The sequence below is a fragment of the Petaurus breviceps genome, unplaced genomic scaffold (genome assembly GCF_028583685.1).
Source record: "Petaurus breviceps papuanus isolate PSGF00001 unplaced genomic scaffold, PetGlider_PUasm1.0 90730, whole genome shotgun sequence".
NCBI classification, from domain to species: Eukaryota; Metazoa; Chordata; class Mammalia; order Diprotodontia; family Petauridae; genus Petaurus; species Petaurus breviceps.
The window spans coordinates 8,675,000-8,694,610 of NW_027187324.1; the positions used below are offsets into that span (position 1 = coordinate 8,675,000).

The following is a 19,611-nucleotide window of genomic DNA, read 5'->3' on the forward strand; positions in this document are numbered from 1 at the left end:
TAATCCCAGTTGCCCTCAAAAAACATAATTTCATGGGTTTCTTTTCTCTAATTGATCAACTCTCTTTTTCATAATTTTTTTTCATTTTCTTGGATTGCTCTTTTTTTTTTTTCCATTTTTCCTCATTCTCTCTTACTTGATTTTTGAAGTCCTTTTTTAAGTTCCTCCAGAAATTCTTTTTGGACTTGTGACCATTTGATAGTTCTCTTTGAAGTAGTAGTAGCTTTTTTTACTTCACTATCTTCCTCTGAATATGAACCCATAATTTTCTTTATCCCTATAAATAGCTGTATGTGGTCAGGTTCTTTCTCCTTTGTTTACTCATTTTTATTTTTTTATTTTGTTTCATTTTATTTTTAGCAACTTATTATTATAATCAGGTGCTAGACCCAAGTTGTGGGGAATGGAACCCCAGTCTTCAGGTTCTTCTCATTGTTATTTTCTGAGATCTGTCCAGGTCCCAACCTTGGGCTATCCTCTCTGCACCTAAACCCTAGTGCATAACCACATTGCACTGCAAATGCTGTTGTTCCCTTGTTCTCCTGAGGCTGCAAACTTCAGCAATCCCTTCAGCTGTCCCTTTTGTCCCTAGAATTGAAACCAGGGACTCCTCTCCTGTAAGTGCCCACAGCCATCAGGATCCCCAGCCCTCTGCTACCACACTCCCTGGGGCATGTGTTCACTCCTTCTCACCCACAGCCACAGCTTGGGACCATGTCTAGTCAGCACAGCTGTGCCTGACATCCTGCAATAAGGGAGAATCCTTCAGTCTTCCCTTGCTCAGCTTCCAACCCCCACACTTTAATGAGAGGAAAATTCCTAAGGCTGAGACCACTTCCCCTCCCTGACAAAGGTAAACACACACCCCCTCCCCATGGCTTGTCGTTTACTGATTCAGCAGTCAGCCTGGAGGTGTTTGCACTTCAGTGTGTCAAACCTCTGCCCCTGGAGATCCAGTCTTTCCTGAGGTCCTCTCAAGTTTTTTTAGGAGGACAACTGGTTTACCCTGACTTTTGTTTATTTTTGCCACTCTACATTCACTTTGAGGTGTCTCGTTTTTGAGGAAAATCTGGAGAGCCTGGAATTTTCTGACCTACTCTACCATCTCCCTGGAATCCTCTGCAAGGAGTTGATATTCAAATTATTTCAAAATGGAAGATTGCAGTAGTATTTAAATATATATATGGCATTTTGACTAAAAGAAGTGATACAGAAAACATTAGGCTCTACTGACCAATATCACTTCTTTCTCATTTCTATAAAATCTGCTTAATAATAGTCTATCTAAACATCGAGGCCATTCTTGATTAAAACAGTAGAAGGATAAGTAGGCTTTCACAAATGTCTTTCTACTATAAGCTATCTTCAGGATCATACAGCTAATTGGTACAGAGAATTTTAGATCCCATTCTATCTACTGTTTGCTATTTGGGGCGGGGTTTGGAGGGGGAAAGGCAGGGAAATTGGGGTTAAGTGACTTGCCCAAGGTCACACAGCTAGTAAGTGTTAAGTGTCTGAGGCTGGATTCGAACTCAGGTCCTCCTGACTCCAGGGCCAGTGCTCTGTTTACTGTGCCATCTAGCTGCCCAATCATTGTTACTTTTTTTTTTTAAGCACTGGATTTGGTAGAACAAAATATAAGCAAAATATAACTTTCCCCAAATAAGATGTTTTCCACATATATTAAAATTATATGAGATTCTGTGACAGATATGATCACAAGGGTATCTTTGTTCAGCGATACAGTTAACATATAAAACAGAGAAAATGTATAGTTTCTAAATATGCACATGAACATCATAGAGAGCTCCTATGCAGTCCAAACAATAAATATTCCGTATGGATGCTGAGGTTGTTCTAATACTTTTATTTACAGATTATATTAATTACATGGAGGCCCAGAACACCAGAAGGCCTCTTTAATGTAATCCAGACCCATTCAAAAGAAATCAGCTTTACTATCCACTTGGATTAACAAGGTAGATGATAAACAGTTAAAGTTGTGAAACTCTCCTCCATATTTTATTTCATTAACTATTTCCCAATTATATGGTTTTTTTTTAATCTTTTAACATTCTTTTTTTTTTTTATTTTGACTTTCAAGTCCTCTCCCTTTCACCCCTCCCCTACCTCTTAAGAAGGCAAACAGTATTATATCAGTTATACATGTGAAGTCATGCAAAGCATGTTTCCATAGTAGCCATATTGAGAAAGAAAACACAGGCAAAATAAAAACCAAGAAAGATAAAGTAAAAAAAGTATGTTTCATTCTGCACCCAAGAGTTTATCAGTTCTCTCTGAAGGGGGATAGCATTTTTCACCATGAGTCCTTTGGAGTTGTCTTGGATCATTGGCTTGATCAGAGTAGCTAAATCTTTCATAATTGATCATCCTTACAATATTAGTCTTTCTAGGTTTTTCTGAAACTATCCTGCTTGCCATTTCTTATAGAATAATAGTAGGGAATAGGCCTCCTAACAGTATCCAATATATTAATAAAAGGATTTGTTCTGTGAAGGTTATATTCCATCAAAGGACTTTTTTTGATTATTATTAATTAATATATTATTAATATTGTTAAGCTGTTCGCTAATAAGTTATTAGTCCCTTTTATGAAAGGACTTGTTCTGTGAAGTTTGGATTCCATCAAAGGGCTGCACTTGAGGACCTAAAGGACCACATGTGGCCTTGAGGCCACAGGTTCCCCACCCTAGATTAGAGACATGCCCATTGGTTCCCTTTTAAGAGGACAAAGGTAACTCTTGACTGTTTTATAATGACTGGGAGCCTGGTGGGTTTGCAGTGACTAAAATTCATGAGAGTGCAGTATTTGTCTGGCAGCCAACTCTCTATGGCTGCCTATAAAAGATTATACTAAAATTTTTTTTCACCTTTTTTCTATTCCAAAAAGAGAAGACTTATGTGTTGTTCAGTCTCTGCACAAGGTCTGATCATGGCTGCTTTGGAGAAAAAGTACATGAAGTTATATGTGTTCACTCATAGCTTATTTGGCACCAGAGAAGAGGTCCTGATGGTGAGCTTTCTTGGTTGAAAAAGATTTTAACAGCCGGTTATGATACAGTTCCTACAGAAGTTCATGGAAGAAGTGGGAGTGTACTTTCACATGTGGCCCAGAAAGTGTGTTTGTGGACAGTGTTTCTGAATCTCAACATACTGTGTAGAGAAAGGGGAATTTTTATTTCCTCTGGCCTTCTGGTGTTCTGGGCCTCCATGTAATTAATATAATCTATAAATATGTAAACTAAAAGTGAACAAATTAATAAAGACCAAAAAAAAAATATATATATATATATGAAATCTGTAAATAAAAGCATTAGAAGAACCTCAGCATCCATACAGAATATTTATTGTTTGTACTGTATAGGAGCTCTCCATTTATTTCCTTCTTTTGGGAAACTTTCTATTAAAGTGCTAAGAACTATTGGTTCCTATCAAAATGTACCCAGATTTCAATTCTTGCTTTTTTTTCCTTTTTAGTTGTGATGCCTGCTTTTTAACATTTTACGTCTTTTCCTTGCCTTTTAGGCTAGCAGCAGTCACTTCTTTGGGTTGTCAGTGTTCCTGCCTCTAGAAGCCCTTTTAATTTGCTATTTCTAACTGTTGTGAGCCAGTATGGTACCAAGTGCAACTGGAACCAGATTAAAATGTAATAGGAAAGGGGCAGCTAGGTGGCTCAGTGAATAGAGGACGGTTCCTGGAGTCAGGAGGACCTGAGTTCAAATCAGGCCTCAGACACTTGACACGCTTACAAGCTGTGTGACTGGGCAAGTCACTAAGTCACTTAACCCCAATTGCCCTCCAAAAAGCAAAAAAAAAAAAAAAAGTAATAGGAAAGAATTTAATAATTTTTTATTTTAATTTTTAATTTTAACAATTATTTAACAAATGAAAAATGAAGTAAAACATAGATGATATTAATTTGTGGTCTATGCATACCCATTATGTGAACATTACCTTGTTCTTAGGAACCCTGTTAGGCAACTAGGTGGTACAGTGGATAGAGCATTAGATCTGGAATCAGGAAGACATGAATTCAGATACTTAGTATCTTGTGATGCTGGGCAAGTCACTTAATCTCTGTTTCAGTTTCATTCTCTATAAAGTGGGGATAATAACACCTACCTCCAGAATTGCAAGGATATAATGAGATATCTATAATAAAGCATTTTGCAAACCTTAAAGTGAGAATATTTGGTGATTTTTCCACAAGTAAGTTCTGGATTGCGGCACAAGGAACAAAAGAGAAGAAATGTACCTTTTGGGTACAGTAACAGTAAACAGACCCAGTCTGTGTGAGTCCAAACTTTTGAGCAGCCCTGGACCTTAGGATACTTAAATATTATATTATTCTGAAAATACAATGATGTTTTGGAAAACTTTCTATTAAAGTGTTAAGAACTATTGGTTTCTATCAAAATGTACCTAGATTTCAATGCTTGCTTTTTTTTTTTAGTTCTGATGCCTGCTTTTTAGCATTTTATGTCTTTTCCTTGCCTTTTAGGCTAGCAGCAGTCACTTCTTTGGGTTGTCAGTGTTCCTGTCTTTAGAAGCCCTTTTAGTTTTCTATTTCTAACTGTTGTGAGCCAGGAAAGTAATAATCAGTCTTATGAGAATTATTTCTAAGATATAAATAAGGTCAGAGTGAGGGTTTAAGGATTCTTTTCTAGGTAAATATTACATGAATTGTAATGCATCGACATTTTGAAACTTGTTTCGTTTATACAAAGGTCTTTTTTAAGGCTTACTTTTTGAATTTGGTTCTTGACTGAGTTCTGCATGATTGAAAGCTTTAGATAAGCAATCCATAGATAAGTGATGAATTCCTGTGCTTTTAGAATTTAAATTTAAAAATTATATTTCTAATCACCAAATAATTTCCAAATATTAAATCCATTTTTATTCAGGTCTGTAAGGTGGTACTTCATAATCATGAAACTTTAATTATTTACCTTAAAATGTAAAACATTCTTTGTATTTCATCTAATACGAAATTATAACAATTGGACTTGTTGCTCCTAAATTCTACAAATGGGGGGAAAACCTATTTTTTACCTTTTTTTCATTATCTTAATATCAACCAATTGTTTTATGTCTTTGTTTTATTTTTTACTTAACTACTAGGTTTTAACTAAAGAATTTTATGGTCTTCAAGCCTCTTCTGAGAAACGCATTTCTGAACTTCAGGCGCAAAATGCTGATCATCAGGCAAGACTAGAGAATTATGAAAAACTAGAAAAAGAACTTGATGAAATAATAATACAGACTGCAGAAAGTAAGTTTTCCTTGGCAATTCAGATAAGAGAGTAGCATTTCCAAAAACAGTTAGCTATAGTTCAGTAAAATGGTCATTGACCATATTTCTAAAGTATCTGTAGTTTTGAATTAATTTATTTGGCCTATTTTTTTTAGAATTTGAGGAATCAAAAAATCTTGTTCTTTGTAGAAGTTATAGCTTTTATATATAACAAATTATTATAATTCATTGAGAGTTTTTTTTTCTTCTTAAAATTTTTACATATATTACAACCACAGACAGGGTTAGAACTAGGCATTGTAGGTAGCCAGCCACCTTAGGTACAGCAAAAGACACTTTTTAATGTTCCTTTTATAAATGCATGTATTTTTTAACTCCAGAAAATTCTATTTTCCATCTCACAGATCTGCTGTTTTTTCAACTGTTTAAAGTATAATTCTTTCTTCAGTAGTGGTTTGTTCTTCATTCTGATCTTGAAAATCAGAATCTGATTCTGATTCACATCTGATCTATCACTAACTTTCTTTAACCTGTTATAAGTTTTTCATTCTTGAGTGTACCTAAAATTTTCTTGATCCTATTTATGTTCTTAGCTGTTGTCACCTATTTGAAGTAATTAGTTGCATAAATGTATTCTCATCATGCCAGAGAAATATTCTTTAATATCCTAAAACTTCTCTTTAGCATCATAGGTGGATTCCTGTTTTTTAAGAATTCTGATACTAAAGGGGATGAGAGGGGGGATGATGGAAGGGAGGGCAGGCTGGGGGGGAGGGAAGTTGGAGGCACCCACTTTTGAAAAGGGAAGGGATCAAAGTAGAGAATAGAACAAGTGGGAAGTAGGATAGGAGGGAGGGAAATATAGTCAGTCTTTTACAATATATCTACTATGTTATTGTTTTGCATTAGCCACATATGTACATCCTATACTGAACTGCTTATCTTCCCAGTAAGGATGGGTGACAAGGGAGGAAGGGAATGAATCTGGAATTCAGAGTTTTAAAATCAAATGTTTAAATATATCTATATACTATTATTAATACTATTTTACATGTAATTGGGAAATAAAATATACAGGCACTGGGGCACGGAGATCCACCATGCCCTACTGGAAAAGTTGAAAGGCGTGTGGGAGAAAATATGGGAGAGAGCAGATTGGAGGAGGGGATATCCTGTGGGACTGCTGTTTTGGGGCAGTGGGTAGGGGGAAAATGGGAAGAAAATTTGTAACTCAAAATCTGGCAGAAATGAATGATGTAAATCAGAAGTTAATAAAGCATTTGAAAAATAAAAAAAAAAAAAGAATTCTGATACTAGAGGTGGCTAGTGAATAGTGAATAGAGCAGGGTCCCTAGAATCAGGGACTGCAAGTTAAAAAGTTATTTCAAATCCAGCCTCAGACACTTAACACAAAAACTAGCCGTGTGACCTTGGGCAAGGTCACTTAAACTCAGTTGCCCTCCAAAAAGAATTCTGATACTTGATTAGTGAACATTTCAGTTAATTGTTTTATCATATTGTAAATTTCAGTCATATACATCCCCAGCATTCATCTTTTCAGACTCATGACTCATATGACTCATTTTCAGAGTCGTAATTGTTTTAATCTGTCCTCATACCATAGTCCCTTACATAGCTTTAGTGATTTTGATAACTGTTCAAAGGACCAATGATCCTATGCATTATTATGTTTTGTATCAACTTACTGCTGGGCTTGTAAATAAGACTTGCAGAATCCTTCAGTTATTCTTTACAATAACAGGTCATACATTTAGACCAAAAGCCCAAGTTCAATCCTGAGTTACTTCAAAAGTTTGAGGAATGCTATCTAGTTAATCATTTCAGCCTAGAATATCCTATATATTTTACCATTCTTCTTTCTGATACATCTGACCACTTTGCTTCTAAAGACTACTAGAGAGTAGAACTACCTATCTGATACCCTTCTATTAAATACTGAAGTGTTTGTATAGAAAAATTTGTATATTTTGCATTTGCTTTTCTGGTGCTTTCTGTACTTGTCAGTTTTCTGATCAAGAAGATAAAGTGTATGCCACTGAACTTCCCTTGAATGCAATTTATATGAGTATGGATCTTATTCTCTTCCATATTCATTGCCATTCCTGCATTTTAAGGCCAGCAAACAGGTTTCTTTTTGATTCAGATAGCTTCCATTCCTTGTGAAGTTTTATCTCTTCTGATTCAATTCAGTAATCATTTCTGAAGCACCTGCTTTGTGTAACAGTGATAAGTACAAGACAAAACAAAGGTTAAAAGGAAAAAACAGTTCCTCCCCTCTTGAACCTCAAACCCTTTGTTATCATTTCATCCACATATGTTTAGAATTTATTCCTCAGCTTATCTCTGAATAGAAAGGTTAACACATAGAGTTTAATGTATATAAAGAATAGCATATACTTAGTTAAGTGTTAGGAATGATATTTGAACAAGCATGACTAATTTACTGTATTAAAAATCCTAAAGTTATATGTCAAGGATAATATAATAAACATTAGGACCTCAGTCATTCCGGATATACCGTGTCTGTTGTAGCAACATAGAGTATTTTGGGAACTATTTATATAACAGTATTTTTCTTAAAAGGTAGTGTATTGATACTATATTAGTATACTCCAAACATTATTTATAGAAACAATACTATTCATTGTTAATTTTAACTGCAAGTTAAAGAATATCAAGGAAAATAATGAACAAAGAAAGAAGAAAGAGTACTTGGCTTTACTAGATCTCAGATTATATCATTTATGTTTTCATTACTATCTGGTACCAAATAGAAAGTTAAATTTATGGAATTATAAGACCTAAAAGCAAATACATCCAATAGTCTAGTGATACAAGAATGCATACCACTAGGAAGGGCATTGTATTTTACAAGAACTGCTAAGAAAACCTAAAAGCACTTTGATGGTATATCACCAGCACAATATTTGCAGCACCAACGGCAACTATGAATATGCCAGTACAGTTCTGAATCACAAAATACAACAGACTCTCCATGTATAAAACAGAAGCAAAATATTTATTCAGACACCAGAAAATCAAATCCCAACACCAGAAAGTCATTTCCATCATAGCAACAAAGAAGTTAATACACCATAGGACAGAAAGGGAACCACACTATCCTTTAGCCTTCCCACAAACAAACACTCAAATCTTCTCCTCCTTCCGGCTCTAACTGTTCTGACTCCCAGCTTCCTGTGGGCTGTGCTCCATTTAGCAAGCTCCTTCTACCACAGGCTCTATGTGATTACATTCAGCCTATTAGGGGGCAGGGAAGATCTTCAGGTTCCCTTAGGCCTGTTAAGGGGTAGGGAAGATCTTCAAATTACCATTACCATTACAGATGGAAATTATGGATAGACTAATATCTATACCATTACCAAAATATATTTCACGCTAATAAATGGTCTTAATATAAAATTCATGCTATAAAAAAAATTGTATCAGCAAAGAATTCACAACTAGACATAAAATATAAAATAGGCTATTTTGTTACATAAAAAAAGATACTGCATCAACAAAATCAATATTGCTAAAGCTAGTCAAAAGCTACAGATTAGGGAAAGTTTTGTATTAAAATCTCATAAAAGTGTAACATCCAAAATATAGAAGGAATTGAAATTTTTAATAAAATTAAGAACCATTCAGCAAAAAGTGATGTCTTTAGTTTTTAAAAGAAACAATAAACTATCAACAGTCATCAGAAAAATTGTTTAAATTTACTAATAATCAGAAAAAAAAAACAAATTAAAACAAGTCTGAGATGCCAGCTTACACATATTGAATTCACAAATATGATCAGTAATGGGAAAAATTATTCTTAATGGGGCTCTGGTAAGTTAGGCTATGCTGAAAAATTACATGAGTAAAGTTACTAAATTGTTCATACTCTTTGACCTAGAGGTCCTACTACTGAGTTTATACCCTAAGAATATTAATGATAGCAAAAAAGACCCTTATGTAAAAAAATAAAAAGCCGTGACACCATAATATGTAATTATAAAAAGCTGGAAATAAAATAGTGTCCAGTGGTGGGAAGATGGCTAAACAAAGTATAGCATGTAAATTTAATGATATGAATATAAAGAATTTAGAGAAACATCAGAAGACTTCTCTGAAGTGATGCAGAATGAATAAAGCAGAGCTAAAAGAACAAAGAAAGATAAAAGAACCCAGGGAGTGACAATACCTCCCAGACTACACAGTCCTTTTCCTAGCCCAGTCTTTGCAGATGTCATCAGTATAGGCACCTCCTATGGAGAAGGGGCCAACCATCCCCACCAATTGCCACACATAGGGCAAGCAAGTCAGCCCAGCTGATGCAGTAAGGCACACTGAGGGAGAGATAGGAGGCAGAGTATATCAAGAAAAGTCAAACCATCAGCTCTACCTTGACCACCATCTCCACTTATAACCTAATGGAGACAACCCATGACCCAAAACCCAAGAGCCTTGGACATAACAATACTTTCTGCCCATTGCCCTCAGCCATCTTTCAGGGAAACAGCCTCTATCGAGATATAGCATAGCACCACTCTTGCTACATGCATCTGTTACACTATGGATGTCTTATTATAGCCATAGCTACTGAAGATGCAGAAAAAGAAGTTCTTGTCACCAGTCCTCAGCACGGTCAAATGGTTCATCATCAGAAACTGACATAGTTTTATCAATGCAAATAACATTGAAAAAGAGATACGAACATTTGCTTTGCCACTTTACCCTAAATATCATAAGACTTTTCCATCTTGACTTGTAGCTAAAACCATCCATATGTGATATTTCTCCCATTAGAATGAATATGAACTCCTACTTTTCATGTATATACCTAGCACTTGGCATAGTGCTTTGCTTCATTCATTCAAATATGATGCACAATGATGACAATAATGTAAAGACAACAAAAAAAGACAATAAAACACAATTTGAGTACATCTATAACCAATAGAATTTATCACAAAATGAGCCCTTATGAAACACTGAATATTGGATTTTCTGGCATTAAAAACACTTTATCTATAAAATCATATTAAAAACTGACCTTCTTAGAGTACCATATGTTGTCCAGTTGTTCAGTCATTTAGGCATGTCCAACTCTTCTTGACCCCATATGGGGTTTTCTTGGCAAAGATACTGGAATGGTTTGCCATTTCTTTCTCTAGTGGATCAAGGCAAATATGGGGTTAAGTGATTTGCCCAGGGTCACACAGCTAGTAAAGTTTGAGACTAGATTTGAACTCATAGTTTCCTTACTCCAATCTCAGCACCATCTACTGAGTCACCTAAGCTGCCCTATTAAATTATTAAATTTAATTTAACTTTAGTCTTAAGTTTCCTTACCCTCTGTGCTAGTATGTTTTTAAAATTAAAAAATGTTCCCTATTCCCGTTGAAAACCAATAGCCACTCAAGATAGATTTTTAACAACCATCTTCCTAGATTTTACCTTGACTTGTCTACAGCAACACATCCTCCCTATGTTTATCAAAGTATCAGTATAAAGAAGCTTATTGTAAATTTCACACATTACATTGCATATGCTGACATTTGGGATATACTTTTATTTTTCCTTTTTTGTTGTGGGTAAACAACAAAAACGCATTTGTTTACTATACCAAGGGTGAAGATTACCATGATAAATCTTTGTATTTTTCTGAGGTCTTTTGATAATCAGAATACTTTTAAAATGTAAAGTGAATGTGAAACCTGTGGCCTAGCTCTTCCTTACATCCCGCCTGCCCCCTACGCTGTGACACTAAGTCCATTCTCTGGGACCTACCCAGAAAAGTTCTTTATCTCTTAAAAAAAAAAAAAAACATAAAAACAAGCAAATATCTGAATCTGCCATGTATTTCTGCATAAGCTTATCACTGTCTCAGCTGTTGTCATCCCTTAGGCTAGGAAAGCTTAACCATATCTCTGACTTCTGACATGTGCTCTGAAATAGAAATAGAAAGGTACAGGGCAACAAGGAATTCAGGGTCTTCCTTCCCTGGCTACCTAGGTAAGCGCATTCAGCCTGTCATATGCTTCTGCTCTAAGTTGCCATTAGCTTCCCCCCAGCAAGACTAGAGGAGCAGAAAATTCCTTCCCACTACCCCTATCATCATGATACTGGAAGAAAGGCGAGAGGCCTGTTATCTCTACACCTGCACAGGAATGGATCTTCCAACAACCATCCAGCCATGGACAAAAGTTCATCTTGAAGACAGCCCTAGTTACTGAATACCAATCACATATTGTCTTGATCCCTTAACAAGTTACCAAATGGACATATCCATGCTTAATAGGGGGAAGAGGGCAGCAGTGCCCCTAATCAGTCTTTCCCTCCTATAGATGGTTTAACTTATTTGAAGAGCATAACTTTAATAAGTTGCCTTGACACACAAGTTGACAATACTCCATTCCATACAACTTTTAGTGAGTTGAGTAATGTTTCTGAGGCTTTCCCAGTGATTTGAATTTATTTTGAAGTTATTAAATGCCAACAGAAGAACACAACCACCAGCTTAAATTGTACAAATTCCTTTCTATTAAAAATTGAGAAGCTACAAAAAAGAAGTGTGACACATACCATCAGTCTTTCTGTTGGGCATTTTTACTTAACTTTTTCAGAGAATGTACCTTATGAATCATTTGGGTATTTGCTGCAATGTATCTATAACGTAAAAAATAAAAAATTCAAATAGTAAATAAATTTATCTAGAAGTCCAAGTCATAATTCTGACATATCACTGGCCTAGAACTGATCTGTCCTCTAAAAATCTTATTATTAAGCAGCTCTTATTTAGGCTTTTCAGGGACCTGTAAGCGTTCTTATAAATAAACTATAAAACCAACCCAATTGCCAAGACCTTTGGGATTCTTATTTTTTACATCAGCCTTATGCTTGCTTTTTTTTTAACTCCTGCAATGTTATGACTTTGACTAAAATCAACACTATATAGAGATTGTATAGATGAACCCAACCAATAGTTGGGGTAATTGCCCATTCCTTCTGCTCAGTAGTTACATTCTTCCCAGTGCTCTTCCAATTCATACAAGATAAAGTTGCATCACAGATTTAGAGCCAGAAGAGACTTCAGAGACCATTTAGTCCAATCCCTGAGATTAAGAAATGAGAAGAGGAGCGGCTAGGTGGTGCAGTGAATAGAGCACTGGCCCTGGAGTCAGGAGGACCCAAGTTCAAATCCAGCCTCAGACATGTACACACACACATGCACATACACACGCACACAAAAACTAGCCTTGTGACCCTAGGCAAGTCACTTAACCCCAATTGCCCTCCAAAAAGCAAAAAAAAAAAGAAAATGAGAAGACACTGAGACCCAGGAAGATTTAGTATTGATTTTTCTTTTGCTTGCCAATAAGTCACTGTACACCCGACAACTGATTCAGAACTAGTTAATTTACTAGTTATTAGTTGATTTGTGTGGTTACTGATTTGTAACCAATCATTACCTATCTATTAAATTATGTAAGTTTAATTTTTTGTGATGTTTTTCAGTATTCATCATGCTTAATGCCCCAGACCATTCTTTTTGAAGAAAATATTCAATGTAGATGTATGAAGCATCTGTGTAGTCTATAAGCCTCTTACCTATTTCCTTTCTTATTCTTTAGCCATGTTTTTCACCATTTTTTTGCTTTCTTTCCCTATGTTGAACTTTTGTATTCAATTGTACTACTTTGCATTTAATTGCAATACTAAGCATTGCAGTATATATTGATTTTACTTGGAGGGACTTAAGAATTCTGCACTGAAACTCTTTATTATCTCAACTCTCTCCAACACATAAGGTCCCATAAACATACTGTTATCTCCATGGTGTTCTTTTTTTAAATACCAATTGTGAGCACAGCAATATGAGATAAACGACTGTCCCAGAAAATTATGTTTCTTCTTCCCTGTGTATATACAATAAAAACCAACTCAGTTAATGCCTTATTTATGCCTTTCTAAGGAAATAAAAATTTTCAATCATACTTCTTTTTAGGTGGGATTTTACTTAGTGTTCTAGTTTCATTTATAATGAAAATATCAAGATTGATGTGATTCATTTACTCCACAATTAAAATAATGCCTGTAGATGACATAAAATCTTTTTAAGTCTTAGTACTCTGCTTTCTCCACGACTCTGCAATCATTACTGAAGCTAGAACTCTCCCAGTCCTTAAGAGCAGTTATAGGACTTTCACAAAAGAACCTGACAGAATAGTAATGTATGCAGAAATAGAATATTTATTACAGTCAGTTTTAACTCAAAAAAGGGAAGGCTGAAGACCTAAAGCAAACCACTGAAGGGACAGGAATATGGGGGAATAGGATCAAGGAGGGAAAGATAAAACCAAGATTCCATTCCCTAAGCTCTCCTTTATTCTTGTTAGTAAGGAATAGGTAGGCTGTATTTACACAAGGATCACAGGTGCCTTCACTTCAGACCATCTCAATAAGGCAGCTGAAGGGCTTGTAGGGCTTGTATTTTATACTTGGTAGGTTCTCAGTTAATTATCGTGACTGCTTTAACCATGTCTCATGTAGCAAAGTATTTTTGGAGGAATAGAATTAAACCAAACCAAGAATAAAAGCTTGGATGATGGAAGTTTTCAGAAAAGGGCCTATGCCATGTTCGTGGCTGAAGCAGTTCTACAGCAAGTGATTCTAATGGTTTGAAAAGTAGCCTCAAGATCCCTTTTTTATATACTTTGAGTGAATCACACAGGACTGTATTTTTCATTGTTTCACAGGTTGCCATAACCAAAGAATTAATCACCCAGGAGTGTGATGAACCTCTTTGTACCTATCTGGGTTGGTTCTTGTAAGGTAGACACAGTCTGTCACTGGGAATGTACTCAAAGCCTTTTCAACCTGGTAGAACCTGCCAGAGTTTATATTGGGATAGTCTTCCTAACTACTTCCTGGGCATGGGGAAGCTTTGTCATAGGACTCTAGGCTCATCAGCAGAGAGACCCCTGTCCAATTACATAATATTAGAGAAACTGTACTTTATCATTATTATTGTTCTTGCTATAAATAATGTTTTATTCAATAAAAAAATAGTACAAATTTGTGGTTAAACACAAAATGAAAACTTTTTCATGGAAAATCTGTATTTTGAAAGTGTATTTTCCTCATAGATTGCTTTTAAGCATTTATTAAATGCCTACCATGTGTAAGCTAGACACTGTGCTAAAGAATGGATTTACAAATACAAAAATGAGACGGTACCTGCCCTCAAGAAGTTTATGTACCAGAATGCTACATTTTCATAAGTAAATATAAGATATGTGCAAAATAACTGCAGTCATTTCACATGAAGGATGCTAAGGATACTTAGAAACATCAGGAAATCCCTATTGAAAGAGGTGAGCTGTGTCTTGAAGGAAGCTGTGAGTTGTAGGAAGCAGTCAAGAGGACATAGAGTATTACCCATGTGAGAGATTATATACAAGGAAAAACAAGGAGGACAATTTGGCTGGAATATACAATGTGTGAGGAGGAAGAATGTGTAAGTAACTTGGATAGATAGGTTGGAATCTGATCGTGAAGGGCTTTCAGTGCCAAAGAGAGGAGTTTGCATTTTCTTCCAGAGGCAACAGGGAACCAAGAAGTCTTCCTAGGCAGGGGAGCTAGTTAGACTTGTGCTTTAAAAATGCTTACAACATCTGTCAGTATGAGTTAGAAGAGGAGAAAGATTAGAGAAACAAATGATGATGTTTCTAGCTCTGAATCTATGATCCTCTCATCCCCAAGACCAGTTAGGAGACTGTCTCAGTAGTCCAGGAGAAAGAAAGGGCCTGAACCTGAGGGCTTGTGTTAATGGGGAGAAAGATGGTCAGATTCCTTTAAAAAGTTTCTCACATTTCACATAACCAGAATATTTGTAGTTATCTTGATTTCAGTGAGAGTCTCATGTGCCTCAGTATATGATTCTTGTGATATTAAAAAAACTGAAGACTTATCTCTCCTGTAAAACTACTTTAAGCTTTTAACCTTGATTTCCTTTCTGTGTTTCAGTAACAAAATCATGCTGATTCAGAGCAATTAGAAGAAAGGAAGTCAGAATTTTAAAACATATGTAATAGAATCATAGAAATTAGAGTGGGAAGACATCTTAGAAATCAATCAGACTGAACACTGCTCCCAGAGCAGGTTCTCTCTCTTCTTTGTCTTTGCTTACACAATTTCCTATGTCTAAAATGTTCTCTCTCTTTGCCTATCAGATTTCTACCCATCATTTAAAAACCAGCTCAAATCTACCTCCTTCTATGAGACTTACTGGATTGCCCTGTCAGTAACAACTTTACTTACCCCTAGAGCTTCACATATTTGTATTTAAATTCTCTAGCACACACATCATGTGTATTGGAATTATCTGTGTCTTGGACCTTCTGTTTTCTTGGACCAGTCTATTTTCTGGACAGATTTCAAGGGTTCCATGAGCTCAGGATGAGAAAAAAATTTACATCTTTATTTTTGCTAAACTGTAACTGAAATTTGCTATTTCCTTCAGCTACAACTTTTTAAAAACAACATTATTCTGAGAATGTATCCAATAGACTTCATCAGACTTCCAAAGGAATCCATGACAAAGAAAAGTTAAGAATAAGAACTCCTGTCTTAGATTATATATAATTCATGACTATCAGAGACAGTATCTTATCTAAAGTTTGTATCTCTCCCAGACTTCCTATAGTAAGTATATAAAGTAGTATATAGTAGTACCAAATACATATACCAAGTATTTAATACATTTTTACTGAATAAATTAATTATATTCAACCTCAAATATCATTTTTAAATATCCTATTTAAAGCAATTATTAGAGGTGCCTATACAATCTCTGCTTAAATACCTCCAAATCTTTTCATTACAGATGTTGACCAACTAAGTCTTCCATCATCCTGTATTTGTGCAGTTGATTTTTGAAAGTGTACAGGTTTATGTTTATTTATGTTAAATTTCAATTTCTTGACTTTATTTCAATGCTCTAAACACAAGATAGCTCTAAACAAGAAGATATTTAATTTGTTCACACAAGTACATATTAAATCCCTGCCATTTGTTAATCATTTTCTTTGTATTCTACTACATTCAGTAATTTAAACAAAGTCATATCCAAGAATTTTGTCCTAATTGTACAGCCTAGTGCTAAGTGCCAAGCACAGTGTCAGGCACATGGTAAATGCTATATAAATTCTAGCTCTTGTTATTATTCATTGAACCCCAGACATATTTATGGGGCACATATAAATTAACAACTAGGGGAAGAGAAAACTAAGGGAAATGATTCCCAGTGGCCACAAAGTAGTTTCAACCCTACTTCAAATTTAATAGCTAGCAAAGTAGTTCTAGATATAGCTCTTAGTTGAACTGCTTCAGAAAATATGTTTGTTTCTAATCAGTGCATTATTATAAATGGATTCTGTTAAAGCAAATATACTCCCTAGCCTGCATAAGCCATGTGTCATTTGAGGAGATGGACCCATTTCTGCATTAAAAAAGGGGGCTTAGACTAAAGACAACAGTATAGTGACACATTTTATTTAAGCCAGACTGAAAATGCAAAAGGTTTTTTACCTGAATCCATAAATAGTAAAGGTAATTCTTGTTCTTTAGTTGTCTTGCCTTTCACAGAGACATTTATACAGCCCATGTGACTCATCTGCCAGCAAAGGGAGAGGTCCAAGTTGCTCCTCCTACAGAACAAGCTCCTCTCCTCAGAAATCATGGGGATGAGAAGGCCTCTCTTCAGGAAACCCAGTGTATCTGCAAATCAGCATACATGAAGTAACAGTGAATAATAGAACAGCCTATAATTATTAAGTCATAAGACATACTGTACAAACACTGAGAGAATTCAGAGGAAGATTGTCTTAATCACTAAAAGCTTTGCTTCTATTGGATGTTGATGACTGCTGACAGATCAGAGTGGTGGTTGTTAAAGGTTGGGATGGCTGTGACTATTTCTTAAAATAATACAGTAATGAAGTTTGCCACATTGATTGACCCTGTCTTTCACTTCAACACTTAAAGGCCATTGTGAGTTTATTAACTGACCTAATTTCAATATTATTGTGTCTAGGAGAATAGGAAGGCCCAAAGAAAAGGAGAAAGAAAGGGTAACGATCAGCCAGGAGCAGGCAGAACAGAAACATTTTATCAGTTAAGTTTACTGTCTTATGTGGGTGTGGTTAATGGTGCCCCAAAACAATTACAACAGTGACATCAAAGATCTCTGATCACAGATCACCATAGCGTATGTAATATTATATAATAATAATGAAAACGTTTGAAATATTGCAAAAATTACCTAAGTGTGTCACAGAGACATGACATGAGCACATGCTATTTGGAAAATGATGCTGATAGACTTGCTTGATACAAAGCTGCCACCAACCTTTAATTTTTAAAAATAAAAGCAGTATCTGTGAAGCACAGTAAAGCAAAGTGTAATAAAATGAGCCATACCTATATAGTTTTTCATTGGATTTCTCACTCATTTGATATGATGTGAATTTCAGGTTTTTGATGGATTACTAAGTCTATGAGAGCTGGGAAACCTTCCTCTTTAAATGACCATATTGACCCGACATCCATCCAGAACAGTTTCTTTTTAAACAGTATATCCATCTTCATCCACTGGCAAAAGATCTTCATTTGCATTCTTTTTCTTACTATTTCCAATCTAAAACCTTCCACCTGACTTTTAAGGCCCAATATTCTGCCCACGCTCAGCTTATTCAGCCTTACTTGTCATCTCTTCCCCACTAATGGCTCTTTCTTGTTGAACTTCATTGCTTAATATTCATTTCTGCTTTTCTTTACTGTTCCTATCTTATGCTCGTCACTTATAGTGCCCTCCACTCTGCCTTTTCTTTATCCAAATGCTGCCAATCCTTCAAGGCCCACATAAACTCCAGCCTTATCCTTGAAACCTTCCATGAAGAAGCCAACCTTTTTCTGAATTCTTTCAGTGTTTGTATTCTGTATTTCATGATTTAGTATTTAATTACATGCTCTATTGTACTACTGTTCAATGTTGTTTCATATGTGTTAGGTATTTTTTTTCCTCCATCACCTTGATTTAAACTCTTTGATTATTGGTATTATATTTTATACTGTTACAGAGAAGACAGAATTTTTTAGTGGCAAGGGCATTCTTAGAATCAAAAGTCCTGGGTTCTCAATCCAGCTTGACACTTGGCTGTGTTTATGGGCAAGTCTCTGGCTCTCTGAGCCTGAGACACCTCATCCAAAAAGGGGGTTTAATGGTACTTTACTACTTTCTTCCCAGGGTTCCTGTGGGGGAAATACTTTCTATTCTGTAAACTGATATATAAATGTAAGTTATTATAATAATTTTAAATCCAACACAAAAGGGAGATGCTTAATAATTAATCATTAAGAAAAGTTTTTGTCTGTTGAAAACATTTTAAATTCTTTGTATTTTCACCATGTCTCTTTATTCACCTTGAATGAACAGCCTCCATAGCACATAACCCAATGTAGCTTTGTTGAGAATCATGCATTACTTAGTAATTCCTGCCATGAGTACAACTGTTAGTGTCTTTAACAGTGTACACTACTCAACAAGCTGGCTTTATGGTCCACAAAATCTTTTCTACATTGAATTTGAAGTGGCATAGTAGCACTCTTTAGCCAGGGGTGGGTTAACTGCAGCCTTGAGGTCACATGTGACCTTCTAGGTCCTTGGGTGAGAGACCTTTTTGACTGAGTCCAGTTTTTACAGAACAAATCCTTTCATTTGAGGACATAGGGCCACATGTGGCCTTGAGGCCTCAGGTTCCCCACCCCTGATTCTAGCCAGTGAAGCTGGAGCAAAATTTTAAACTGTACCGATGCACCTAAAGAATAGAAGAGAACGAAAGCATTCCCTCACACTCCACCCCTTCACTTCAAGAAGATACATAGTAAAGTCCTACATGATCTTGACAAGCATGATCCAAAGTCCCCTTTGGAATATCCCTACTTGGAAAATACTGTCAATTAGACATTACAAAGGCTCCTAAATACTTTTGACATTTTCATTTCCGCATCTTATTTTATGGATGAGAAAACAAAGCAGGAAAATGTGAATTACCGAGGAAAGTCCTATGGGATAGTAGATAGAAAGCCAGCCTTACAGTCATACAGACTATGTTCAAGTCCTATTCCTGACACATTCAAGCTTTGTGACCCTGGTCAAGTTATTTACCCTGTCATTTCAGGCATTTCTCTAAAGCTTACAGATGAATTTCCAGCCTTCATTGGTTGAAGGAGTTTGGCTATCAGTAATTCCCTATACTAATGGA

At 35.7% G+C, this 19,611-nt stretch overlaps 1 protein-coding gene across 4 annotated transcripts in view; it reads left to right on the forward strand.

Moving 5' to 3' along the window:
* PIBF1 (progesterone immunomodulatory binding factor 1) overlaps positions 1-19,611 on the forward strand; it is a 321,204-nt gene that overhangs the window by 162,570 nt on the left and 139,023 nt on the right. For all 4 annotated transcript variants that reach the window (XM_069066780.1, XM_069066782.1, XM_069066781.1 and 1 more), the window contains exon 12: positions 5,143-5,293. In XM_069066780.1, the coding sequence (XP_068922881.1) occupies positions 5,143-5,293 (151 nt within the window). The remainder of the gene's footprint in view (positions 1-5,142; positions 5,294-19,611) is intronic.